Genomic DNA, 27,125 nt, shown 5'->3' with positions numbered 1-27,125 from the left:
CGACTCTCACAGGTTGGGAACAAGCCGGCCTTGATCCCTGCCCTTGATCATTACCAGTGGGAACATACACATCTGCTGCACTGGCAGCATCACCTGTTGGTGCCTAGAAACCGAATATAAGGCTTCTAGAGCCACTTGTCTTGGTATAGAGACTCCTGAAGACCTGCAGATATGCTGAGGATCCTACTGCTGAGCGGTCTGGCCGCTCTGGGTAAGGACCGACCCACCGCCTCCTCCGAAGCCTGGGTATCTGTAGAGCGTGAGCTACATTTTCCCTACAGGAAAGGCCTGTGCATTAGCGTCATGATGCTGTGGAGTCCTTTTCCAGAGGTCGTGCATTACTTATCCTCGTGAGCATTCAGAGCCGCATTGAGCTTTGAATGGAACCTTCACCATGAAATGCTGCAAACTGTTACGATCTGATAACCTCTGCAACCGCCTACGTTTTCATTTTCTGTTCTTGTGTTTCTCGAGTGCTTGCCGAGATCAAGCCCCAACCGCGGTACATCGAGGATGTAGAAGGGAGGGTTGTTGGGGGAGAGGTTGCGCCCCCCCACACCTGGCCCTGGCAGGTACGCCCTATTCCCAGTGTACGAATGCGCGACAAGTCAATCGCTCAGCCACACAATGATTGTTTGCTTTCTTTCCCACTTTCCACATGCCAGCATTAGGACTCAGTTCTTCATTCGATGAGACCTGCAGTGGAGGTGATACTGACTAATATCCTGTAAAATGACATGCAAAACTTTTACAAATCACAGTGACAAATGTAACACAAATACAACTATAATAATAATAATAATAATAATAATAATAATAATAATAATAATAATAAAAACTAATGGTAGGTAATCACTGAAAGTACAAGTTGCAGAAAATTACCCAAGTCAGTAAGACTAAGTCAGGCTGACTTAAGTCAGGCTTAACTCCATGTCATGAGTGGTTAGATTCGGGTTGACTCCATTGGTCCTGTTTTCCCATGTCTTTCATGTGAATAAATCTTCTGGTTGGTTTCTGCAATGTCTTTTTGTGGCGCATTATATAGCTCTTGCTCCAGTTCTTGCACTTTTCATTAGTCACTCATTGGAAGCTCAGGCCAGCTGCACCTACAGCTAGCTGCCTCCCTGACTGCTGTGTGCTTGCGGGGAATGATCTGCTTTGCTCGAATGTCGCTTCGGACAAAAGGGTCTGCTAAATAAATAGATGTAAAGAGCAAATGTACTTGCTTTCTCAGAATCGGCTATCACTCCCCCGGGAGAGTCACACGTTCGGTCGATCGGGCGAAGCACCGGCTGTGCAAATAACCTGTCGACTAACGGATCTTTGCTTAATCAGCTTTCCGCTTTTCTCCTTCCAGATCTCGCTTCAGTACCTGTCTAGTGGGAACTTCTACCACACGTGTGGTGGAACTCTGATCAGGAGAGGATGGGTCATGACAGCAGCTCACTGCGTGGACACGTGAGGCTCCGGATCGTGTGCTAGTAAAGATTCACTCTAACAGCTGCTATACCTTTGAGTATAGGAAGTCCTTGGGCTTGTCGATGAATCATTCAATGCTCCCTCTATTTCAAATGTCATTTTTCACAGTCCTTCATTCATGGGCAGCATCTCGGTTAATTTTCAGGCTGCCTGTAAATCGTATTTAATAATTCAGTTGCATGGCAACACTGGTGGCACTGTAAAGCCCTGTACAGTGTTAAATATACAGCACTGCAAAAGTCAAAGAAGGCAGTCAAAGGAAATGTTTAAGGTCATTTGTCTGGGTATTAAGTGTATATTTGCTTAGGAAAAAAAACACAGTTTTACATTAGAATATATGTAAATGAACAGTAAAAGTATTAAAAATAGATGAAAATTTCCAATTTTCTCCAAAAACGTTACTAATATCTTGTTGGGTAGCTAGATAAACACAGCTTCAGTTTCCAAAGCTCTCCTTTCAGCCATTCCATGTATGTGCTAAATTTCCCCATCAGCACACTTAATTAATTATTGATTAACCAAACAGGCTGGGGTAGTGATTAAGTCAAAACTACATGGGCATATTGGACGCTTGCTGCAAATACTGGGTTGAGTTTAGTAGAGGTTTTGAAATGGCTAAACTAACACACATCGACGGACATAATAATCATAGTTTTACGCCAAAATGAAAATCATTTAAACATCATTTTCATTGGCTACCTATGACTTTTGTATAGTACTGTACTTTACAACAAGTAGACCGATATCAGCAAAAGTACATTTGCAAATGACTACGCTGGAAAAAGAGGAAGACAGAAGATTGATCGAGACCGGGGGTGTAGCTAGATATCCTGAGCCCCCTGGTGAAATGTCAGCTGAGGGGGTTGTTGATGTACTCAGGGACCTCTATGAAGAGCTAGGCCTCCTAAATCTACCAGGGGACCCCTGCCCCTTACCGTGCAAGGCCTTCATTTTGAACTTAACTTCAGACTTTCTCCAAAAGTTGTATTTCCTCTGCTTACTGGCTTTGTGAAAAATATACATAAACACAGACATAAATATCTCAATTAAGATTAACTTTATTGATCGAAGGAGGAGATTCTCGATTAGTTCTAAATCTGTGTTGATTTTCAACTGATACTGGGGAAAATGGAAAAAGTATTCCCCAAGGGGGATGCCTGGAAAATAGAAAATTTCAAGAAAAAAATTTAAAAACTAATTATTTGATCTTACTTCTGAGGGACATTGTGAGACTCTGATCTGTTAAAATGCAGCTTGATGTTGTGGCATAAGCACAAGCGATTGGCCTCAGTCGCTTAAGGCTTTATTGATGCTGCGACATGGAAGGATAGACATCCATGTGAGGCCTTCAAAGAACACCCTCAGATATCCTTGCTTTCCACTTTCAGGAGGCATCGATAAACTTTGTTGCATTTGTATTGTAAAATAATAGGCTGAGCGCCAGCTTTGTCTTCTCTAACCAGGAAGCTGTTGTCCTGTCCAAATGAATCTAGGAGTGTTGGCGGTCAGCGCACTCCATGACGGTTCAGAACACATGCTCTATATATCTTCTGTCGCATACTCTGAATTGATTACAACATTTGCATGGTCAGGAAAAAAAAAAAAAAACAGGACTGTAGCAATTAGCGCTGGTGACAGTTTTGAGATCAACAGGATTAAAAAGATACGGCTCCAGCTATCGTATAGCTTTAATTTCCTGGCTAGGGAGAGAGGTATGCTAGGAGTAAGGCAGTCGATGTTATTTAGCATAATTACTTCACATGATTATTTTCTTGCTTTGTTTGAGGCAAGCTTTGTCACTCTGATGCTTGCGGTGATGCGGCACACGTAAATAGTCATTTTTAGGGGACGCAGTATTGATGAGAATGTCAACAGAGCTTAATAAGTCTCCATTCTGTACTGTGACTGGGTGTGTTAGCAAATTAATTCTGTGGTTGTGTTAAACCATACTGTGCCGTTCAAGCAACTAGCTGAATATTACAGCATCACTGGTAAGTGGAATCTTTATGAGATTTTGTTTTGCAGGCAGCGGACTTGGCGAGTGGTTGTTGGCGATCACAACATCAACGTTCACGAGGGCACGGAGCAGTACCTCAGTGTGAGCTACGTGTACGTGCACCCTAACTGGGACCCAAACCGACTCTCTAACGGGTGAGTGGGAAGTAAGACCTCTCGTGGAGCGATTTGAGATGCGCTGCTGTGGAGGCCACATTAACATCGTAATTAATTTGACAGTTATAATAAAGCTAATTTTGCTCAGCAAGATTTTCACTCCATTCAGTGAATTGGATCGCATTAGTAATCCGTTGTGCTCCAATTGCAGCGATTCAAGTGAAATATCTGTACAAGGAAAAAAATGCCTAAGAAATGGCCGTCCTTGCAAATTCAGTACAAAAAGCACCTTTCATTTTTGTTAAATATTGAAAATAATAACAAAATTTCCAAGGAGGTAAATAAAAAGGAATCATGTTTACTTAAAATGTAACCTAAAATGTGGACTATTCATGTGAAGCAATGATATGAATGGCTTTATGAAGCAAATAATGAGTCTGTCATCGGACCGTACCCAGTCATGAGTGAGTACGGAGCAGAATGAAGTGAAATAAAATATTCAGCATTGCACATTACGCCCAATGTGCGAACAGCATTGTGTGTGTTAGGTAATGCTAGCCAGCAAGCTAAGTGCCAGGATTTTGTCATCAACGCACAATCCCCTGAAGCTAGGCCTCAAGCAATTAGTGCGGCTGTAGCTAGCATTCACAGGTAGCTCTAACTGGACTGTCAGCTCGCGCTGTTGCTATGCAATTACTTTGCATTAATTGGCCGGATGGAACAGCTGTATACTGATTTCTTACTCTCATTGGCTCATTATTGGCACAAACGTCTGTGTGGCATCATAATTGACAGGCCGTTTTACTTTGCTTATCGGTTGGTATAGAGCTCGGGTCTCAATCCTCCCTCCACAGGGGGGCTGATGTTTCAGTGTCTATATTTGCAGTTTTATCTACAACCTCGTCTATTTGTATGGCATAAATATACTTGAGTTAATACAAATAAAAAATGTTAAAAGTAATTTAAAAAGTGAGTATAAATTTTAACAATATCTAGCTGTGAAAAAACGTCATCAAGTCCTGTGCACGGTAGAACATGGGGTCCTCTGCATGAGCCAAATTGGTACAGATTGGTGATGAAATCTCACCCCTGTTTAGTGCCGGTCCAATCCGATCTGATAACGAGGGCTGTGGTGAGCGCCAGGCGGAGTGCTAAAGTTAGCCGAAATTCTGAGCTTATTTTTAAAAACTTTGGTTGCACTTGGGTGCATTGTGGTGGCGGAGTCAGTATAGCTGGTGTGTCACAGCTTCAAGACTGTGGGTTTAAATTTTGCTCTCAGCTGTGAGTGAGCGATGCCTGTACTTCTTCCCCCACGGATTCCTGGATGTCCTGTCCAGGATATACCTCATCATGCACCCTCCTGGGACGGCCCTGGATCACCACTTAACTAGTAGACAGTCTTGGTTATTGTGATTTTTTTGTACAGAAACTGTTTCTGGGGCATGGCGTGGTGGTGCAGTGGTTAGTGCTCTTGGGTTTGAGTTTCCACTTTTCCACTACATGCGTGTGGAGTCTGCATGCTCTCCCCATGTCATTGTGGGGTTTCCTCCAGGTTCTCCAGTTTCCCCCCTCAGTCCAAAAACATGCTACGAGGAATTGCTTCCAGGATAAGCTCCAGACTCCAGCAAGCGTGCATAGGACAACTAGGTGTGGATGGATGGATGGATGGATGGATGGATGGATGGATGTCCTTGTGGCAATGAGAGTGGTGTGTTACCTGAAAACAGTCACATTACTTGACAGGGCACAAATACTTATTAATAATTCAGTTAATACTGGCATAAAAATGGTGAACAAATATAGTTGTTACTTCAGATAAAAGAAGATAAAAAAAGATGTGTCATAATTCATTAATGATAAACAAACATGAGATCAGTATTTCACTTGTTATTCATTACTTGTTCCTTCAGTAGATCACAAACATGTCACAATTCATTAATGATGAATTAACATGAAATCAGTATGCAACTAAGCCTTCGTTTGTGGTTAATTAATGCATAAGAAATAGTATAATACTATATTATTTGTGCCCCATCAAATGAAATGTTACCCTGAAAACTGTATTAGCAGCATGTCCCAGCAACTGCTGGGGCCTGAAATGCCAATAAACTGAAATGAAACCGTGACCCATCTGTTGAGGCACAAGTATAACGTCTGTCATGCATTTCTGGCCTCAGGTATGATATTGCTTTACTCCGCCTCTCCACTGATGCTGTCCTCAATGTCAACGTGCAGCTGGGCCCGCTGCCGCCCTCAGGGCAGATCCTGCCCAACAACAACCCCTGCTACATCACCGGCTGGGGCCGAACCCAGAGTGAGTGCGGCTGGAGCAACATTAATTGGGACTTTAATGACATTTCATGTGCCATTTATCGGGCATTTATGATGTTCCCATGCATGACCCTCGATCTTTTGCCCCACAGCTGGAGGTCAGCTCTCTCCCACCTTGAAGCAGGCCTACCTGCCTATTGTGGACTACAGCATCTGCTCCAGAAGTGACTGGTGGGGAGCCTCCGTAAGGACCACCATGGTCTGTGCCGGAGGTGGCAATGAGTCCGGTTGCCAGGTGAGGGCACCCTAGCTGCAGGTGCTCCTGCAATCCATCCATCCATTTGCCAAACCGCTTATCCTATTGGGTCGCGGGGGGTCCGGAGCCTATCCCGGAAGCAATGGGCACGAGGCAGGGAACAACCCAGGATGGGGGGCCAGCCCATCGCAGGGCACACTCACACACCATTCACTCACACATGCACACCTATGGGCAATTTAGCGACTCCAATTAGCCTCAGCATGTTTTTGGACTGTGGGGGGAAACCGGAGTACCCGGAGGAAACCCCACGACGACATGAGGAGAACATGCAAACTCCACACACATGTGACCCAGGCGGAGACTCGAACCCGGGTCCCAGAGGTGTGAGGCAACAGTGCTAACCACTGCACCACCATGCCACCCCCAGTGCTAACCACTGCACCACCATGCCGTGCTCCTGCAATATATTGCTGAATAATGTTTAATTCATTTTGATACACTGCCCTTATGGACAGAGCTTCAGACATGTGTATAACAAACATTGGAGGAGCATAGATAACCTGTCACATTCAGGCACCCAGAACTTCATGGGGCCCAAGGTAACATTTTATCCGGGGGCCCAGATTTCCTAGCTACGCCCTTGAACATATCAGAGATTAATTTCACACAATACTGAGGCCTCTAGATCTGGTTTGATCTGGTTTGAATGGGGCGGCAGCTTTGTATGGACACGTTTTTTGTTATAGATCAGTTTTCATCCATATCCTTCAACCGACAGGTAACTGAGGTGAACTGGTGACTTAAATTGCCCTTAGAGAGCCCATGTGATTACATTCAGACAGATCCCTGCTGGATGAATGGTTATTGAAAAGAGACGGATGGATTTTGAAAGACTCCAGAGTCTCTCTGCGATGTACTGCAAAGCCGGCCTTTATGAGTGCATGTGTAGCGATGGGAGACACAAGGCTTTCAAATCCACAGTGGGTGGAATGCACTTCACTCCTTTACTTATTACTTCTGCTGTCATTAATTTAAATGACAGCTGTGGCAAATGTGTTTGTCCCTCCACTGTCAGCCTCAAGTATCCATCCATTTTCCCATAACCACTTTATCCAGTATGGAGTGATGGGAAGGCTGGAGCTTACCCAGGGAACAGAGGACCCAAGGCAGGAGGACAACCTGCCAGCTCATTTCAGTGCTCATATGCACACACTATGGGAATATGCAGAAACCGGTTCACTGCACTGCATACCTTACAGTGCATTCACACACATACTATGAGAATATGCAGACACCAGTTCACTGCACTGCATACCTTACAGTGCTCACATGCACACACTATGAGAATGCGCAGACACCAGTTCACTGCACTGCATACCTTACAGTGCTCACATGCACACACTATGAGAATGCGCAGACACCAGTTCACTGCACTGCATACCTTACAGTGCTCACATGCACACACTATGAGAATACGCAGACACCAGTTCACTGCACTGTATACCTTACAGTGCTCACATGCACAAACTATGACAATACGCAGACACCAGCTCACTGCACTGCGTACCTTACAGTGCTCACATGCACACACTATGAGAATACGCAGAATACGCAGAATGTCTTGGTGCCGACGTTACCAGATATGAGAACTTCTATTGCAGCTGGAGGGAAACATACATATTCTACTCAATGAGAAGTGGGGGGGGGGGGGTATAAGGCGACAGTGCTAATCACTTAACCTCTGTGACACAAACGGACATGCTTAAATAGCCAATTACCACGTGACCAATCCATTATGAATCAGTGAGAAGAACCACGCGGGGAACATGAAGGAAACAACTCATCAGGCAGTGAATGAACTACCTGTCCATCAACGCTGTTTAATACATGCACTGGGAGAACATGAGGAGTGCATTAAACCATCCATCTTCCATATCACTCATACAGAAGCAGGTCATAGTCAATATGGGTCCTGTCTGTGGAAGCCCAGCACATGCCCTCAACAGGAAGAAAGTCCATTGCAAAGCATACATCCACACTATATGGACAAGTTCAGAGATGTCAGTTCACCCAACCGCATGCTTGTGAACTGTGGGAAGCAAATCAAATACCCCAAGGAAACCCACGTAAACACTGTTAGAGCAGGGAGGCTCCACACAGACACCACCGGGGGCCAGGACTCAAAGCCACACCACTGGAAGTGTGAGGCTGCTTGGCTGTTACACTGCGTCCCATAGGAACCGAGTGCTGGAAATTAGCAGAAGGCAACAGCACCGCTGGGAGCATTTCCCTCCAAAATCTCTAACTGCACATAGCTGCCGTGAGGCCAGTGTAGCCTCTCGCCCGCTCTGCCGTAACCTGCGGCCTCTTGCCTCTCAGGGTGACTCCGGCGGCCCCCTGAACTGCCTGGTGAACGGCAGCTACTCCGTCCAAGGTGTGACCAGCTTCGTGTCGGCCTCTGGCTGCAACACGCCAAAGAAGCCCACCGTCTTCACCCGCGTCTCCGCCTACATCAGCTGGATGGAGGGCGTAAGTACCCAGAAGGCCTTTGGGCCTACACTGCTGTGGTCCTGGTGTCCGAAGATCCAAGGGGACCCTCTGCTGTAAACCGGGACTGGTGCTCTGACACTGTAATCCAGAGAAATGAAGAAATAACCATAACAGTAGCGGTCCTATAATAACCAAATTAGCGCAAAACGTTTTCTTTCAACATGAAATGAAAATTATCCTGAAATACGGAAGCTGAGAATTACATTTAATGTCTTTTTGTATAAACAGAGAATGTGTTTACAGCTCATTTCTTTTTTTTTATGCTGCAGATCATGGGCTGAAGTAGAGAAAAAAAATCAAAGATAAGAACTGAACTGCCATTCCCCTCCCTTCAGGCCTAGATTGATGGATTACTGAACAATAAAATTGCATGTGCTGTATGAAATGTGCTGTATGTGCTGTCTTCCATGTATTTCCTGGTGGTGTTAGGGAGGCAGCGTGCGTCCAGGGGCAGTTCCTGTCGCGTCGGGGGCAGGCAGGGCTCCATGTCCACCTGCGCTTTCAAAAGTTCAGACCTTGGTTGGGATGAGACAGCAAACTTTCTCCACTGAGTCCCGAACTCAGAAGCATCCAGGGCTTATTAACTATGCTGCTTACGTCCGGCTTCCGATAGAGTTTCATCAACAATTCAATAAGCTAGAATTTTCCATCTATCTTCCATAGCCATTTATCCAGTACAGGGTCATGGGGAGTTTGGGGCGCCTACCAAGAAGCACAGGAGACCCCCCCCCTGGACAGGATGCCTATCCATCACACACACAGACACACAGACCTGAACTCATATCTTTGTGGGGACTGTCCATTCATTTCTATGGGCAAAACTCCCAACATGGCGACCTTAACTCCCACCCAGCTCTAACCTTAACTATAAGTAAGTAAACTAGATAACACGTCTTTTGGCATTTTAAGTTTTTCGATCGCCGTCACACATTTTTATAGAACTGTATTTCCTCTTGTGGGCACCGAAAAAAATGGTTCCCACAATATCAGAACAAACGGTTTTTATCACATTGTGGGGACATTTGGTCCTCACAATACAATACATACCTGTACCACACACACACACACACATAAAATCACACAGCATTTTGGACAGTGGTAAGAAAACCACAAAACCATAGCATGAACCATGAAGATGAAAAACACACAGAGAAACAGGATTTGAAACCCTAACAATGGGTAACTCGTTTATTGTATATAATCTCTGAACCCTGTATAGAACAAACACGAATAGAAAATGGATGGATGGATGGATGGATAATATTGGTCGTTGCCACATGAGTAATTTGGAAAAAAAAAAATTATGTACTATATGTATATATGCTATATATAAATAGCAGGTGTCAATCTTTTAAAAGAAAATCAGAGGCACTTTCAATAATCATTCAATAACCTTTATTTACACTGGCAGAATATATATACACAACACATTTTTGAATGGATTGAATTGCCTTTTTAAAACGCAAAGGTCACCTATTAGACTGGATTGAAACGAACAGCGACTGAATGAAAGAATGATGTCTTCTTGCCACTTAAGCTTTGAGTAACATGTACACAATTTACCATCCTTCGCATCATGGGATGTTACCTATTCAAGCACAGACCGGAATTTTCCTCCAGCTTTGCTCAAGCAAAAAAAAAATAAAAAATTAAATAATAACAACAAAAAGCAAACGTTTATTTACACCAGCGGGCTGACGGCCGCCGTTGCTGAAGCGGCCTTGAGGAGATCTTGCCCAACCAGGTCTCATTCAGCTGTGGCTTTAGGGACGACGGCTCAGGTCGTACGCGTGAAAAAGCAGGATGAGTCACATGCAGTAAGTAAGCTGTTGGGCTCATTCACATTAATACTGAAGTTACCCCCTATATGATAAATAAATAGACCAAATGGTCAGAATAGAAGTGTAACAAGCACTTTAAGAGCACAACATGTGGCAGACCTAATTGTACTACATCAATCAATATATACTTTATACTCTTCTGCTTGAATGCATAATAAATAATGCTTGGTAAGGCTCTGTCTGAATGTCCAGAATATAAATACTTTTTTTCAAAGTCTTTCAGAACATGGCCATCGGTGCACAATCAGTTTCTGATCCAGAGTGTCACGTTCTGAACGTGTGTGCACATTTACGCATTGAAGGGTAATTGACGACCCAATACTACGAAGATTTTTCTGATACGTCACGTGACATCAAAACGGCATCACATCATATCCTCTGCTGTCCTACTCCTATCCTCTGCTATGCACATGCCCATGATCATTCCTGTGCAAAGACACACATGCTCCAGAAAATATTGCCACTCGTTGCTTTGGAGCAGACTAAGGGTGTCCACTAGAGGGTGCCCAAACAGCAGGGCACAGCGAAAGAGAACAAGGGCAAAGGGTTACTTGATAAACAGAATAGTTAGTGTGCATTTGGAGGATAATTATGTCGAGCTATTTAACTTAGGATTTTTCCTCAGTTCCACAAACTTCCATAACTAGTCTCCATAACATGCCAAAAACCACCTCTTTGGGCTCTGCTGGATCTCCTTCCCTGGCGGCATCCTGCCTCAGGCTATCCCCTTCACAGCCGCAAGCTTTTCCTGATCCTCCACCTTGGATGAAGATTCCTGCTCGCTGTAGACAAGCTGGTACTGCTGGAGAACCTTCACCACGCGCTCGTGGCCGAAGTGCAGGGCATCATCCAGCGGAACGTTCCCCCACCTAGTAAAGAGTAGAAAATCGGCGATGGGTGGGTGTTCTTGGAGAAGCATGAGTTGGAGGAAACGTGTGTCGACTGGAGACCAAAAAATGACGGACAGAGAGGAGCTCACTGATGGACAGAATTGAAAAAAGAGTGAGAGAAAAGCAAAGGGTGATAAAGGGTTCTTACCTATCCTTCACAAAAGGGTTGACTTTGCACACCTCTGTCAAGAACAGCACAACTTCCATGTGACCTGAATACATCAACGAGGAGGTTCAGCTGAGCTTGAGTGGCAAGACAATCACTCTGCCACTAGGGGGCAAAGTTTATACATATTCATGGCCAAGTGCCTGGGAACTCACCTTGAGCAGCTGCCACATGGAGGGGCGTGCGAGAGTCGTAATCTTGAAGCTCCATGTTCATTGATGACAGTGCGAACCTGCACAGAGGAGTGTCAAGTTACCCTAAGGGTTTGTGTCAACCATGCCAACCTCAGTTCAAAGAAGCAGAGCTAAACAGCTTTTATACCGTACCTCCTCAGCGCAGACACATCGCCACTGTGCACCGCAAACATCAGACTGACCACGGACTTGTTCTGTTTGGTCAAAGGAGACATTCGCGGTCAAACTACCGGAAGTGACACTTTACCCTTTAAAGTGCTGAATTCACCTTGAATTAATTTTTAAACCGGTGAGGTGCTTTAGCTGTTCCTCCATTAGTTATGGTGGTAATATATCACTAGACAGCTTATTTCTGCTTAAATGCTCTTAAACACCTGGGTACACTTAATGTTAAACCAATCAAATCATAAGAATTTCACTCTTTTTTGCCTCAATCCATTCATCCATTCATTTTCCAAACGTGTACCCAGGGTCCTGCGGGGGGCTGGAAGGCATAAGGCAGAAGGCATAAGTACATTGTCAGTTTGGTCAGAAACATAAACGTACATCTGCTGAAGTTCAACTGGACCTTGAGCAGGATCTAGTTGAACGTTTCCTTTGCCGGCTCATGGGTGTTTTACTTACAGGAGGTGGGTCCAAGCAACTAGAGGAGGCAGGAACAACCAATCAGATGTCTTGGACCCACCTCTTCAACTTGCAACCATGTTTGGAACAGCAGTGCATTCAGACCATGATTCTGCTTGCTAAAGCTGCTGGACAGGACAAAGGGAAAAAAAAAGAAAAAAAAAAGGAAAAAAAGGACCCACCTCCTCTACAATCTGATTGGTTACCTCTCTGAACCAATCATTTTTTTGTTCTGCCCTCAGAATATTTTTGTGTAATTAAAACTCCCACGAGCCCTTTGCTGCCTGGTCAATGGTGCCTCAAGAGAGCCTCATTTGAAAGGCAGCCAGCTCTTGCGTCCTTGACCGCTATGCCACCCCTCCCATGTGTGCACATGCATGGAGGGCTTTGCACACACACCACTGAGGCCAGATTCCCAGGTGATCTGCAGATGAGTTATGCAAGATGGTGACACAGCCCCCGGGACACTGTGCCATCACGCACACCCACACACTGCCCTGGACAACCCAAGACCCCTACCCCCAAAGTGAACCCTGGTCTCCTCATATCCTGTCTTAGAGCACCCAAAGACTCCTTAATCACACACACCTCATCACGAATACCCCATCATAGGCCACCCACCCACTGAATGTCTGCGAAAATCCTGACGCGAGACTTTCGGTCCCCGCAATGTAATACAAACCTAATCCACACACACACAGCATTGATATTTGGCTGGGAAGATGACAAAGGTGTTAACATATCCTATAATGACATCCATGCTCGTTTATAATTAGACCATTCAACTGACACTCAAATTTAAGACTTTTCAAAGCCCTAATGGAATCAACTGGAATCCATTCTCAGAATCTCAGATAATTTGGAAAAAAAAACCCTTTCACCCCCCCCCCAGCTCACCCACTCACCCAGTCATCCCCCGCCTGTCTACGTGGATCTAACTTCTTGATGAAGTGTCTCAGGTTGTCATAATGGTGAAAGTTAAACACGGACACCAGCTCCTGACAGACGGAGAGCAAACAGACAGCGTCAGTGTTACATTCCTCATGATGAGCAAACAAATTTAATCATTTTCTTCCTGCTGAGCATTAAAGTATTAAACAATGGGCATGAAATATGCACAGCCTCTTAAAACACTCGTAATGTAATATGAATGGCGGAGATCGTGTACACTGTTCGCTGTTAAGTCATTTAGAGAATCACTGTTTTGTATTCTTGTTTACTTGAATTCTCACTTGAGTCCTTCACATCCCATGAGCCAGTCTACTCAGGACGCAGAGAGGCAGACTCAGAGACAACCTTCTTTCACGACTGCCTTTAAGTTCATCACTGTCTAGAAGAGATGCTAGATCTCCTGCATTCTCTTAGGACTGCACAATGAATGGGTTTTGTTTAAATGGTCCATAGAGGCCGTTTCAGGAATCCGGCACCAAGATCTACAGGGTCAGGGTGTGGTCTCCAGGGGTCATTATGTCAGTGGCCAAAATGTGGCCTCAAGGGGCCAGAATATGACTCAGGCATAGGTACCTCAGGGTCACAGTGTCATCTCCAAAGTCAGGACACACATAGATATTTAGAAAAATCGACCCTAGAGATACTACACAGAGTCCCAGCTTACATGGCAGAAGTGGATTCCACGGACGCTGTTCCCAAACTTGTCCAGAGGGGGTGACCAACACATGACTCCCATGATATTGGGCACCACCAGCAGCACCGCACCCGACACACCAGACTTGGCAGGCAATCCCACCTGCGGGACAGTGCAGTAAATAACCAAAAAATGATATAGGCACTGCAGATATACAAATACACGCTTGATGCGTGAGAGTCCAGATTCAGTCAGCATGTACAATGGCGCGTCTACAGTCTCCCTCTCTGTTTATAGAGATTTTTATACATTTTCACTGCACAGAGGACATCCATCTTTGTCTTTTTCTATCTTATGTCTAATTGTTTCTGTCTTCTGTCTCACTGTTTTCACGAGATCACGGGTTATTTTCGTGAGATCACAAAATAACAAAAAAATGTTATCTTGGGAAAACAAGAGAAAGAGGGAAGCTGTTTCAGTAACAGCGGAATTTATTACTAAAGTAACAGCGGAATTTATTACTAAAGTAAGAGCGGCAGGACAACGGTATTTCACACCACTTTGGTCCAACTTTGTACTTAATCGAAGGTTCAAATGTGTGCTAAACTGTGGGGGGTGATCTGTACAGATCGCAGATTAACTACAGTCTGTTATACCCCAGTTTCCATACAGCAACATAAGACTGGGGGAGGCATATAAGCGGTCAGGTGGCTACCAGCCTAACTCAGTTCCCCCAACACTTATTCTCGAGATTGGGTTTTGGTTTCTGCAGAATCCTTCACAAGCCTGTTTTATTTCCACCTAAATCCTTCCCTCCCCACACACAGCCTCCATTTCTCCCTTGTACCCCCGGGTCACATGTCGCTGTTTGCTGTCCGGTCTGGCGCTAGTCCTATACGCCCCCCCCCCATTCCCTGCATTATGGAAAGGTTTCGGTTTTTACATCTAAAATTAAACTAATTAACCGACCAATTAAAATAACAGAGATACGAAACTGAGGAATTACCATAATAATAGCATCCTGAACAGCAATTGTGATTAACACTGAACAATATCAAAAGCCAGCGGATTAAGAAGTGAGAAGATGGGCGTCGCCCTAAGTGATCGCGTCCTGATTGGCTGCGCGTGCCCTGCCCCAGCCACTCACGTGGAAGGCGAAGTGGCCCGAGAAGTCGTACATGCCGCAGGAGTGCATGAGGCTCAGCGTGTTGCGCACCGCCTCCGTGCTCAGCACCCGCTCGCCCGTGATGGGGCAGATGCCCCCGTTAGCCAGCGTGGCGGCCATCACGCTGCCCGATTCGCAGGTCACCTCGATGGAGCACAGCTGGGGAGGGCGGAGGGGACAGAGAAAAGCCTGAACAGGACACCAGAAGGAAGGCGAGCCGACGCGTGGCTCTGATCCCCACACGGCACATTGGGCGACCACCTGGAACGACCGGATGGGCCTTGGCTTCAATGGGAGATCTTTGAAAGCAGAGCACTAACTAACCCGAGGCTCTGACACAAAGGTCAAGAGGCAGCCGACCTCCAGCAGCCTCAGAGTCGCATGGCGTGGGACACTAGACGAGTCACACCATGCCGTTACTCCGGCATTAACGGTCAGGTTTCTTCAATCAGCTCACCTGGAAGTAAAAGTCTAGAGCATCAATCATGTCGGCGCCAACTGGAAAGCACTGGAGAGATGGAAAAGAGAAAAGATGGAGCAGGGGAATGAGAGAGAGCGTCGTCTCGCTGACATCACAGTCCTGTCTCAGGGCACATTCCCCCCCCGCCTCTCGCGGAGCCAAAACAGTGGCCCACCTTTTTCTCCTTGAGGTAGTATCCAATGGCATAATTCCTGTCTCCCGTCTCCTTCTCTGACTGGAAGCTGCAGATCAATATCACCTCATTACCAGTGGTTATCATAATCGTGGCTGATTCCCACACGACCTCTCAGCCTGAAATCGCTTTAAGGCGTGATAATTTTCCCATAATTCTGACACCGGACGGCCCTCCATCAGCGTGCGAGTTTGCAGCCGTGGGATGACTCACGTGGCGTTGCTGAATCCTACATATTCCCGTCCCGCCATCTTATTGATGAAATCCATCACCTGCAAGACAGAGACCTGCATCTTAATGACTCAATCCATCTGTTAAAGGGACGTGGTCCCGGGACACGCAGCACAGAGGCTTAATCGTGGGGCTTAAGATAAAAGACGGACAAGACGTGAGAGCGAACACTAATCACAGGGTCATCGTGATGGGGGGGGGGGATCCATGGTCATGCTGTTACACAAATAAGGGTACAGAGTTTGTGAAAAGAGCAAAAAATGAAGACTGAAGAAGCTATATATGCTAAAGCGCTTCCTTTGATACTCACGTAGTCAAACTTGGCTGCTTTGTTTGCACCAGGCTTAAAGAAAAGGGGGAGGGTGGAACATAATTAGCACCAGAGCATGGAAGGTGGTCTCATGTAAATACCCTTTTCAGCAAAGGAAAGCACCATAGCAACAAAGTCTACACAAAGTCATGCAATGCTCCGAGCTGCCACAGGGGGGCAATGTCCAATCACATCGCAGTGCAGGTGGGAGAAGGTCCAGCCTGCTGCGACCAAACCGGCCATCTGCTAATGCGAGCATTAGCGGGAAAACCCGCTAATGCCCAGACACGGTTTCAGCGCCAGGCTCAAAGTTGCAGCCAAGTTGTAAACTCCTAACAATTTATAGTCTATTCGAGACTGAAACCAGACAGGCAAGGTTATCCTCACACGGAGACATTAAGGATTGTTTGTAATGGGGGGGGCTGGATTTCTACATGAAGGGATATGGGGTACGCCTCCCAGGCTGTGAGAAACACCTGCCTCCATATGCCCCTCCCCTTATATAAAGCAGAATTTCCCCTTTAGTGGTGCATCCTATTTACACTTGAGGGTTGGTCTGGTCATCAGGCTGTCTGATATATTGTATTTCCGTCTGATTTTTTTCCCATTATGTAACACCCCCCCCCCCCAACCACATGCCCCCCCTCTCTGCTTACCACATTTTCCCTTTTGAGATACGTTATCAACACACCCTACATACATCTACTCTGAGACGCCTCTGCTATAATTGGCTGAAGTGGCCCTCAGACACACACCCACTGGAAGGACGCCTGTGATTGGCTGGGCCAAGGCAACGCCCACTGATAACCCCCTGCCGTTCTCTCTGTCTCAGGGGAGCCATGTGGCACAAGGAGAAACGAGCCAAGTTCAGCTGCCAAAGCAAATTGGGAAAGGACAGAAAAATGGGGAAGAAAGGGATGGGGGAAAAAAACAGCTCGTCCGACAGCGAAGGAGGTTCGTCCGTAGAGCAGGATGGACTTCTGAAGCCGGTCAGCAGACCCATAAACCTTGAACAGTGGAGTGTCCCATAAGAGAGTGTATAGTTCCATGTGTCTGTGTGCGTGCATGTGCGCGTCTGTGTGAGTGAACACCAGCCAGCCAAAACCAGAACGTCGAAGTGCTAACTATGTGCAACTCAACGCCTGGGTGGTTTATTAATGAAAAACTCAGACAGCAATGGAAACAAAAACAGAAGCATTGTTTAGCTTGCATGTTACCCAAAGGCACTAATTAAAATCTTGTTTGTACGCATGATCTCCAAAGGGTCCTATACCTTGAGCTTGATGGGACAAACTCTAAGCTCACCACAACCTTTTACTGGATAAGACGGATGAGGAGATATATACGAAATGTTTACGTCACAGCTGGCGGCTCTCCTGTTTGCTAGCTTGAGGGTTGTATCATCGCTTGCACCCTGAATTCCAGAAATTACACAACCACAACAGCAGAGGACAGGAGGGCACCTAACTGAGCGCTCTTACGAGGCAACTCACAAACACATTCGGCCAATCAGAGCCGGGGGTGAGCCCCATGGGACGAGCTTTTACCTTAATAAGGGAGTTGATGACTATGGCGCCAGCGTTGACCATGGGGTTGTGAGGTTTCTCTGTGGGATGGGCAACAGCTTGTCAAAGCAGATAGAGGACCGAGCTCGACTCGGGAAAAATAAATCAATAAGATACTAAACCAAACACGAGAAGTGGGTCAACAGGCAACAAGGTCAAATGTGAGTGGGGCAGATGCAAATGGCCGTGTCAGCAGTCTAACTGGAGTAGTCAATCATTTATGGGCGGATGCAAGAATTAACCAGATAGTGTAAAAAACACGTCTCGGTTTCAGGAAATGTGTATCACCCGCGTCTGTCATCAGTTTAGTTGAGCTTTAGTCACGTGAACAAACACCATTATCGTTGACCATCCCATCAAGCACTTCAAGGATTCGCCAAGCTATTAACGAGACACCAGTGCTGAGAATTCTGGGATATATGGTGGCCGCATCACTCACCTTCCTCGTCTAGGGACAGCTTATTGAACTTAAGACCACTGGGTTCCTTGCCCACGTAGTGGTGCACCTTCTCCGTGCCGGCCTCGTGCACGGCGATGGCGTACTCCAGAGGCTTCACGCACGACTGCAGGCAGAACGGGATCCTGGTGTCACCTACGGAGTGCCTGCCACGATGGAGAGACCATGCCATTGTGGGTGGTGGGGGAGTAATTTATAAAATTAACATGACTGACTGCTGTAGTTAAGTAACTATCTATTAATATGGAAATATCAACAAAACACGCAGTGCAACAGGTTTCATGGTGGTTAAAGTTTCGAACCTGTTGTTGTCCCCTGAAGGAGAGAAACTCTAAAGACGATCTGTGAGGAAACTAGTAAGTAGCGGCAAAGCAGCTAAAAAATAAACCAAAACCAATCAACGACAAGATAGAGGGAGAAATGGGCAACAGATGACTCACCTCTGCCCGTCCACTGTGCACAGGGACACACCCCAGAGGTCGGGGCTAAACTTGGCCAGGTGGGGGATGTAGTCAGCTACCTGCATACAAAGTGTCGCATGGGATGTAACTGTCAAAGCAACGGGAAGGCGTGAGGTGGAGCTCGAGGAAACACCCACCTGCCCTTCCCCCAGCCTTTGGACTTTGTGGTAGATTTTATTGATGTTGGAAACGAAGGCCTCAAAATCAGGGATGATGAATTTCTTCCGGAAGGCTTGAGCCAGGAGGACAATATTTCCACCGACACACCTGGGGGCAAAGGCACCGTTATTTATACGGCAGGCGGCTATAGGAGTCGCTCGGGTCAGGAAGGCAAGCGGATGCTTGTGATGTGACGATAGGCTGGGAAAGGACAGAGTCGCGGAATGGGAAATTTCGGGCTTACAGCTTTGGGTCGGAATGGGGATTAACGTCGAAGCGTGGAAAACAAAATAAGATATTTTGGTATGAAACAAAAAAAAAAAAAAAAAAAAGAGAAAGGAAAAGCAGATGCAGAGGTGGGCGTCAAGGACAACAATCTCAGTCACGCCGAAGGGAACGAGTGCCAGAATCTAGGGAGGCGCACTGAGGACAAGGGATGAAAAACACAGCAAACGTCTACAGTGCCAACAACATGAGGAACAGGTGGGTATAATCAACACAATACTCCTGGCCAGACACCTGCCACCTGCTTCACAGCTACACAGTATGTGACACGGGCTGTACATTAGAAGCAGCATATTGATTAAGTAGCAGCGATACAAGAAGTGCAGCTTCAGCAAAACAAGCTTAAACAATAAAACCACTCAACACACCTGGTTGCAAGTTCTACCCATCCAACATCTCACTGGGTGCAACACCACTGACGACATGTGGCACTTTCGAAGAGGCCCCGCCGATGCCGGTTTCAACCTCGTTCCAACTAGTACGCACCGGTTTGGATGGCCACCGCTGCATCGAAACTCTCCAAGCTATCTGGCAATGACCACCCGTCAACCGTTGATTCCAGAGAGTCCATTCGGGATGACAGAGTCCTTGCTGAGACCTTCTCACATTGTAAACATGCCATTTAAATATGACTGGATGTTCCATGGACCCATATCTCCTTACATCCTCTACTTTTGTTCACTGTCAGCATGACGACACCTGTGGACAGTCAGCTGGAACAAATCACTGTACTCTTTGTTTATTTGTTGTCCCTCTACTGACACTGTTGTTTTTATTCTACTATTCCACGCTGCTTCAGTTATTTACCATTATTACCATTGTTTACATAAATGGGCAATATTGTTTTTTTTTTTTTTAATCCACTGTTGTATGCAGCTCAAACTGACTGCACAGCTTGAGTCGAAAGCTGCACTGTTAGTATAGAATATCTGTTTGTTTATTCATTATTGTCTCGTGTGTTTTCTTATGCGTAAATCCGTTTTTAAAGTCTCAGACAAACACTATTTGGTTTTGTCGTATGTCTACATACTTTGAAATGACAAAGTGTGACTTGACTTGATGTATATACAGGCGTGGGTCCACCCCCTTTGTCGTTTGCTGTCTGCAGTTCACACCATGGTCTTGGGGGGGATTTCTTGTCCCCTGTGCTGGTACAAGGATGGTATGACCTGACCTGGAGGGAGTCATGTGACTCGCTGATGAAATATCATGCTGCTGCCCTGGCCAGTGTTGGGTACATATTATTAAAAACTGTCATCAGAAAAGATCTAGGCTGCTCTCCAGGGTGACATTTACAAAGGAGGCCAGAGTGGGTGAGCTTTCTGTCCTTTGCCAATCACGGTTTAACCCAGTTCCTGCTGGTTCCATTATTGGTTAAAGCAGACAGTGACTGACCGTGTATGGTCAATTTCCTACTTTCTCAAAGCAGTACAACAGCCTTACACTGCCATGGTTAAGGGGTCCGATTACTGACCATGATTCAGTGTGTGCATGTTCTCTCTGTACTTCCTCCTGTCTTCCACAGCCCAAAAACATGTGGTTTTGTGAATTATTGCCTCTAAAATCGCCCCTAATGTATTAGTATGTGCGTTGAAGGAAGTGGCTAAACTCAAATAACACAATTGATTGAGTTGTGTCAATAGGTAAGTTGCTATATGCAAGGACAGACATAACCAATCACTCACAGACATTGGAATTTGATCAGAGCCAATCAGAATATTTCTCTGAAATAACGGTCACAGAACCACGGTAGTGTGGTACAGCTGCAGCTGTTTGGGCCAACAGCTTTCTCTTGATGTGGGTTCCCGTCAAAACCACACCAGCTGTCGGCTATCAATCCACCCAGCGCCTTCCGCTGTCAGGCACCTTCGGACCACCGGCTCCATGTCCACGCTCCGAACCCGCTAAAACAGGGCACAACTCTTGACCCTTTACTCGGGGAGGGCCTCCTAAATGTCGTGCTAGAAATAGCCCCTCCTTCCCTCTGAGAACCTGGGCATGACATGCAACCTCTCAAGAACGGTTCTCACTTCTGGAAGAGCTTCCGGTCCATCATGACATCACCGATGGACTCCTGCACGGCACTGCGGAGGTTCTTCATGCAGTCCCGCAGGCGGGGGTCAGAGGTCAGCAGGCCGTGGTTCTTCAGTGCCTAGAAAATGATGAGGTCAGAAGCGATGAAGAAGTTACGCTCCTCCACTACCAGCTTGGTCTGCTGCTTCGCCTGTTTCGTGTACATGGACACATCCTCTTGGGTTTAAAAACAGATAGTTTACCAAATGTGAGGCTCAATTTGAGTACCACCATTCTCAGGTCTGATGTTTACTGCTGTTCACTCCTATATTTCTGCATGTTATTGCTCCACGCTATTTTGTCCTACACTGTACCTACTCTTCTGAAATCTCATACCCCTGCCAGAAAGATACCCTAACCCAATAAAAATACAAAATAAGTTACTCAAGTTGTGTGCGGTGCCAAGAAATGCTGATCACAAGCTTAAAGCCTAAATGGCGTTAATGTACCCAGAAGTAAGATATCACTGATCATATGTAAGATTTCACGGATGATTACAGGACATTTCTGTGATCAAATGTTTCAGTTTTAAAAATATTGTAGATATGGTCTGGGATTTTATTTCCAGGGAAACAGTCTCAACATATGCAACCAGTAAATGAAATAGACTCCACCAAAAGGCTTGGGAAAGGGTTTAGAGTTTAGAAAAAGGGCACAGGATGGTGTCTCTTTAAGAAAAAACATTCCGGTAACCCTAGGGAGGGGCCGGCCCTCCCTCTATAGAGCAACCAAGATGGCCACCCCCATTACAGACTTGACTATAATTTGAAAAATGCCTCAAAGCTGTGACAGCTCAGACTGGGTGGGTGGGTGATAAGCTGGAGCAAAACAACAGGCCAGCCGTGTGGAACTGGGCACACGATGGTCGACACGTGACGCGGGCAGAGATGACAACATGGGAATCGCAGGACATCTGTCAGGGATTTGGGAACTGTACCACCTTTCAGATAAGCTCTATTATGATCTCCAGCTCATCTATATTCGACATGCAATGCATTTATGTTCACGTTTAAATAGTTATTTCTGTTTCTGCATGCATTAAACTGCGAATGGTTCCATTTCATTCTCTGTAATTTAATAATAGACAGACCATTAAAAACGCCGTTGCCCACAGCCAAAAATCTGCCGCCCCCATACCTCAGTAACAACCGTGAATCAAGAGGCCCAGGCACACGGAGATCCCGTGCAGGGAGGGGCGGCCACCTAAACAGATGTCATGGCACGTGGTGTCTTTTAATAGAACTGACTCCGGCAGGCTTGTCCCGAGCAAATTGATAGGGTGAGGGGCACCGAGGCTGCCGGTGAAGCCATCTCCCGCCGGCCGGCCAACACACGCTGCGAAAGGTCGCCGATGGATGGCGATGGACTTTTATGTACTTGGTTCTTTGATATGCCCCAATAAAACCTGTCAGTGGACATGGACAGTTTCACAACCACTGAACCCAATCTTCCGAGAGGCTGACGGTCACATGGTCTGGCCGTTTTGTGTTTCACGCGCTTAATAAGGCATGGGTGATTAACACTGCTGACAATGTTGGGACCGAACAGCTCAAGAGGGTCCTGCATAGTGATACAGCAAGGCTGGCGAATGAACACGCTGGGAAACTAAAATTGCGTCCACCATTTTGGTCTGCATCTGAGCATGTACAAGGGGTGGAGAAAATAACGCAAAGGCCACATGAAAAAGTACTTTGATGTAGCTGGTTTATAACTGAAAATGCTGCCACACTGGCCATGCACGTTAACTTAGCAGGAGGTGTGAGCTGTAAATGAGCTCTAATAACTCACACTTTGTTATCTGAGCAATATGAGGTTATACAGAATCTACTGAGTCAGGGCCTGAATTACTAAAATTATTTAATGTGTCAAGGGGAATGGTCTCAAAAATCATGACAGCGTACACCGATGGTGAACTGTGTTAGTGGAGAGGAATAATGGTGAAAATGTCAAAGCTCACCAACAGGATAGACAGACACTCAGAATGATAGCTATGATCTCAAAAATGACCAGAGAACTGAATCATCATGTCTCCACAAAAAGCACATGCCGTGAGCCACTCAGAGCTGCGATCTCTGACAGGGCTGTCACTTGGAAAACACTTGTGCGAAAGACAGGGGTAGGTTCAGATTATTTTCAGGGGGGAGGCATGGGAGGAGCAACGATAAAACAGGCGGGCATCTGAAGGGCAAAGGCTGTTACAACACATACACCTAAATTTCAAAATCATTATGGTTATGACATATGACATTATGACTATGACATCTTACTGTTCATGTGTTTATCCAGAAAGGTCATGGTAACATCTATCCATCCATTTTCCAAACCGCTTATCCTACTGGGGGTCCGGAGCCTATCCCGGAAGCAATGGGCACGAGGCAGGGACCAGCCCAGGATGGGGGGGCCAGCCCATCGCAGGACACACTCACACACCATTCATTCACTCATGCACACCTACGGGCAATTTAGCAACTCCAATTAGCCTCAGCACGTCTTTGGACTGTGGGGGGAAACCGGAGTACCTGGAGGAAACCCCACGACGACATGGGGAGAACATGCAAACTCCGCACACATGTGACCCAGGCAGAGACTTGAACCCGGGTCCCGGAGGTGTGAGGCAACAGTGCTAACCACTGCATCACCATGCCGCCCCCGTCACGGTAACATATATTCCACTAATTTCTTGTAATCTTTGACTAGACCAGTGGTTAGCAGTATGTGGGTCCCAGCAGTCTTTCAGCTTCTGATTGACTGAACACACCTGATCCAGGTAATTAGCAGTGTGTGGGGCAGGGAGAGCTGGAAAACAAGTAGGGCAGTGGGTCCCGAGGACCGAGTTTGAGAACCACTGGGCTAAACGAATGACAAATGACCTCTTTATTTTTGTTTCATTCTAATAGTCTATACAATATTGGTAATATACATACAACACAATAGAATTATGCTATTTCCATTTTGCTGCGACCCAGTAGGATAAGCGGTTTGGAAAATGGATGGATGTTTCCATTTTGGACACTAAACATTTTACTGAACTCCTCTATATCTATATCCCTATATCTATCAGCATACCCTGTTCCCTCAGAATGTTCCCCTATTCCAAAATGATAATGCACCCACATACTGCTAAATAAACCATACAATTATTTCCAGAGCATTCGGATAACGTCAAACACCTTCCACGGCCTCCCCAATCACCAGATCTAAACACTGTTTAACTTTCATGTAAAGCACAGAATAGATTTCATTCTCCCTCATCCCTCAGTAAATGGACGGCATCACCTTCCTGAAGAAAGGTCCAATATTCCTTTACACACTCTTCAGAACCTGTATGACAGCATTCCGAGAAGGAATGAAGCTGGAGATGGGACGCCCAACTCTTTATTAGGCCCTTGATATTAACATACTATTTTGTCTGTATGTGAAAAGAAAGCATCAGTTTTTTGGCCAAACTCACAGAGATGAAGCGGGAAATTGGCATCTTCTCCTCTCCCTCGCTGATTGTGTAGAACAGCATGTCATCCAATTTGCGGCTGAGACCCGATCTGGCTACGCTCCTGCCAGGTGACATAAATAAAGTACAATATGGCACAAACGTCCCATGAGACACGCTGGTCACGGATCACAAAAACAACAGTGTTTCGCAGTTACAGCGGATACATTGCAGGTTCCTGTTTAAAACTAGACATTACGGAAAAGGTTCGCTTTAGGGGAATACAAATTAAGGAAATCAAAAATACACCGCTCAGCAACAGAAATGGATGATAAGGGCATTGATATTCCGACATAAAGCCTTTCAAGATAGTATCGTTTGTGATTTATCGAAAAACTGAAAACTTTAAAGCGTTCAACAAAGATCGGTTGCTAAAATATGCAAAATTATTCATCGTATCGAGTTGTTAATCAGCGTGAGCCTTCAAAGCTCCATTTAAAGTGTGTTTGATTTGCAAATTGCAATAGAAGAAGAATTTTTAAGTGGAAAATTGCACAAGATGTCAGAATATATGGCTCCTTACTCAGAAAACTCCTAGAGAAAGATTAATATAAAAACGTTTGATCCCTTGCATACGAATTTCTTTCTTCAATATTAAACTATATGGCATTTATGTGAAACTTTGCTGAAATATAGTTTATTGGATTTTCATGCCATATCCAATATGCTTAAAACAAATCTATAATCTAAGTTTATCACAATTCGCGTGTCTGTCATGAAAAGTTGAGCAAATGTATCAATATTTTCCCTCTGGGGTATATAAGGAGTATTTAACGTAACCAACCTAGAAGTTTCCAGAAAACACTTACTCTTGGCAATGCGTCTGGTCCCGGTCCAAACCAACTTGTTCCTTAGTTAAATTATTTTGAGGTTTCGAACAATACAATCGGCTCCCTAAAATTCTGTTGCCACACCGATGCAAAACTTTTCTTGACGCATCTTTTGCCAGCAACTCTAAAACCCCCAAGTTAGTAACACGTATGGACTTCAAAGAATACATATTTTTTGGTGCAGAATAAGCAGATACTAATAAATAAAGCTAAAATAAATGTACAGTATGGTCCAGCTGCCTGGTTAAATCCAAATGAAATCTAGAAAATACACAGTATAAGTATCTTGATTGCAGCGGCGTCCCGTCGCGTCTCCGCGCTGCCAAGACTGTGCGACTCTCCAAAGCGAATGGTCGCCAAGCGCTGCGCTCACGTGGAGGTGGCAGCAAGCTAATAAAGTAGCCAATAAGAACAACAAACCAAGCTAATTTAGATTATTCATTGACAAGCATTTGCTGAAATTTCAGCCATAGGTTGTTTACCTAAAATATCACACATGATTAAAGTACTTCTGCGAAGTTCCGTTGACGTTCGCATGAATTTGCCAGATATATAAATGGTGCATGTATGCTTTCCGGGATTGTATTTGATGCTCATTAACTACCGCATTAAAAAAGGTAACTTATGAAGGAGAGCAAAAGGAGACCATTTCGCAACCCGTACTTCCTGTTTACTTGGAAGTGAACAACATCTAGTTTCATATCGTTCTACTTGTCATGCTCTGTTTAAGCTTAGAACAGTAGACGCAAATAGCAGTTTGACTATTATTTCCCCCCCAAAATCTTAACAAACTAAGTGCAGGAAACGTTTTCATTTCTAAAACATTAAGTAGCCTAAGTCTATTAAGATATCCTATTTTTATCTCTCTGGCTTATGTTTCAAAATGTATGGATTACATATTTTAAAACTCTTGTGACCGCTATTGCTGTATTACTTTTCGGTGTCTGGTCTTTTAATGTTCATTGATTTATGTGCGCTGCATATTATATTTTAAGAAAACTTACCGAATTTCCCATACAGGGCTTAGTACAGGTCACTCATCAAATACTGGGTGATCCAATTTACCCTTCAATCACCCTTTTCTGCCGAGTCCTCCAGTGATGTAACTTAGCCCATTCAGGAGGAGGAGGGACACGTCACACCTGTTGTGATTTACAAATTTGACCAAATCCTGAGGTTGAGACAGCGAATAAGCCTATTTGCTTGTATAACAACCTATGTATGTCTGGTATAGCAGGTCATAAGAAGTGCAGTTAAACGATTAAGCAGAAGCACAAACAGACACAATTTCTTGTATTTGTGACTTCAGTGACCTAGTGCCAAACCGAAGTGACAAGCAATGATGACTAACTCACCTATATAGAAGGACAGACATTCGACCACCTCCCTAATGCCCTCACTAGCCAAACATAGGAGACGACACAAAGCTAGTGCACATGAAATCCAAGCCAAGCTTCTCGGCAAGTTTCTCCATGACT

The 27,125-nt window shown here is 45.4% G+C and overlaps 2 protein-coding genes across 5 annotated transcripts; one reads left to right on the top strand and one right to left on the bottom strand.

The window, feature by feature from the left end:
• The first annotated feature begins 74 nt into the window (after positions 1-74).
• On the top strand, positions 75-9,056 carry LOC125748187 (elastase-1-like). The gene is made up of 8 exons (XM_049024096.1): positions 75-211; positions 475-572; positions 1,358-1,458; positions 3,505-3,630; positions 5,769-5,905; positions 6,015-6,157; positions 8,501-8,650; positions 8,941-9,056. Exons 1-8 carry the CDS (start codon positions 172-174, stop codon positions 8,950-8,952), a joined length of 807 nt encoding a protein of 268 aa, XP_048880053.1. The 5' UTR covers positions 75-171; the 3' UTR covers positions 8,953-9,056.
• A 993-nt stretch (positions 9,057-10,049) lies between these two features.
• Positions 10,050-27,125, bottom strand: gls2b (glutaminase 2b (liver, mitochondrial)). 4 transcript variants are annotated; one of them, XM_049024090.1, is made up of 18 exons: positions 27,003-27,125; positions 24,782-24,881; positions 21,288-21,409; positions 18,951-19,080; positions 18,793-18,872; positions 18,335-18,498; positions 17,878-17,936; positions 16,331-16,363; positions 16,003-16,061; positions 15,772-15,838; positions 15,594-15,644; positions 15,119-15,397; positions 14,002-14,133; positions 13,292-13,384; positions 11,895-11,956; positions 11,724-11,800; positions 11,551-11,614; positions 10,050-11,381 (listed from the first exon to the last, which is right to left on the bottom strand). In XM_049024090.1, exons 1-18 carry the CDS (start codon positions 27,020-27,022, stop codon positions 11,228-11,230), a joined length of 1,746 nt encoding a protein of 581 aa, XP_048880047.1. In that variant the 5' UTR covers positions 27,023-27,125; the 3' UTR covers positions 10,050-11,227. The 4 variants fall into 4 exon arrangements, with proteins under 4 accessions (XP_048880047.1, XP_048880048.1, XP_048880045.1 ...); XM_049024091.1 differs by lacking the exon at positions 27,003-27,125 and adding an exon at positions 26,652-26,979; XM_049024088.1 differs by lacking the exon at positions 27,003-27,125 and adding an exon at positions 25,627-26,611.

Source organism: Brienomyrus brachyistius, chromosome 8, assembly GCF_023856365.1.
Source record: "Brienomyrus brachyistius isolate T26 chromosome 8, BBRACH_0.4, whole genome shotgun sequence".
In the NCBI taxonomy this organism is placed as follows: domain Eukaryota; kingdom Metazoa; phylum Chordata; class Actinopteri; order Osteoglossiformes; family Mormyridae; genus Brienomyrus; species Brienomyrus brachyistius.
This window is presented reverse-complemented; position numbering and strand designations above follow the sequence as displayed.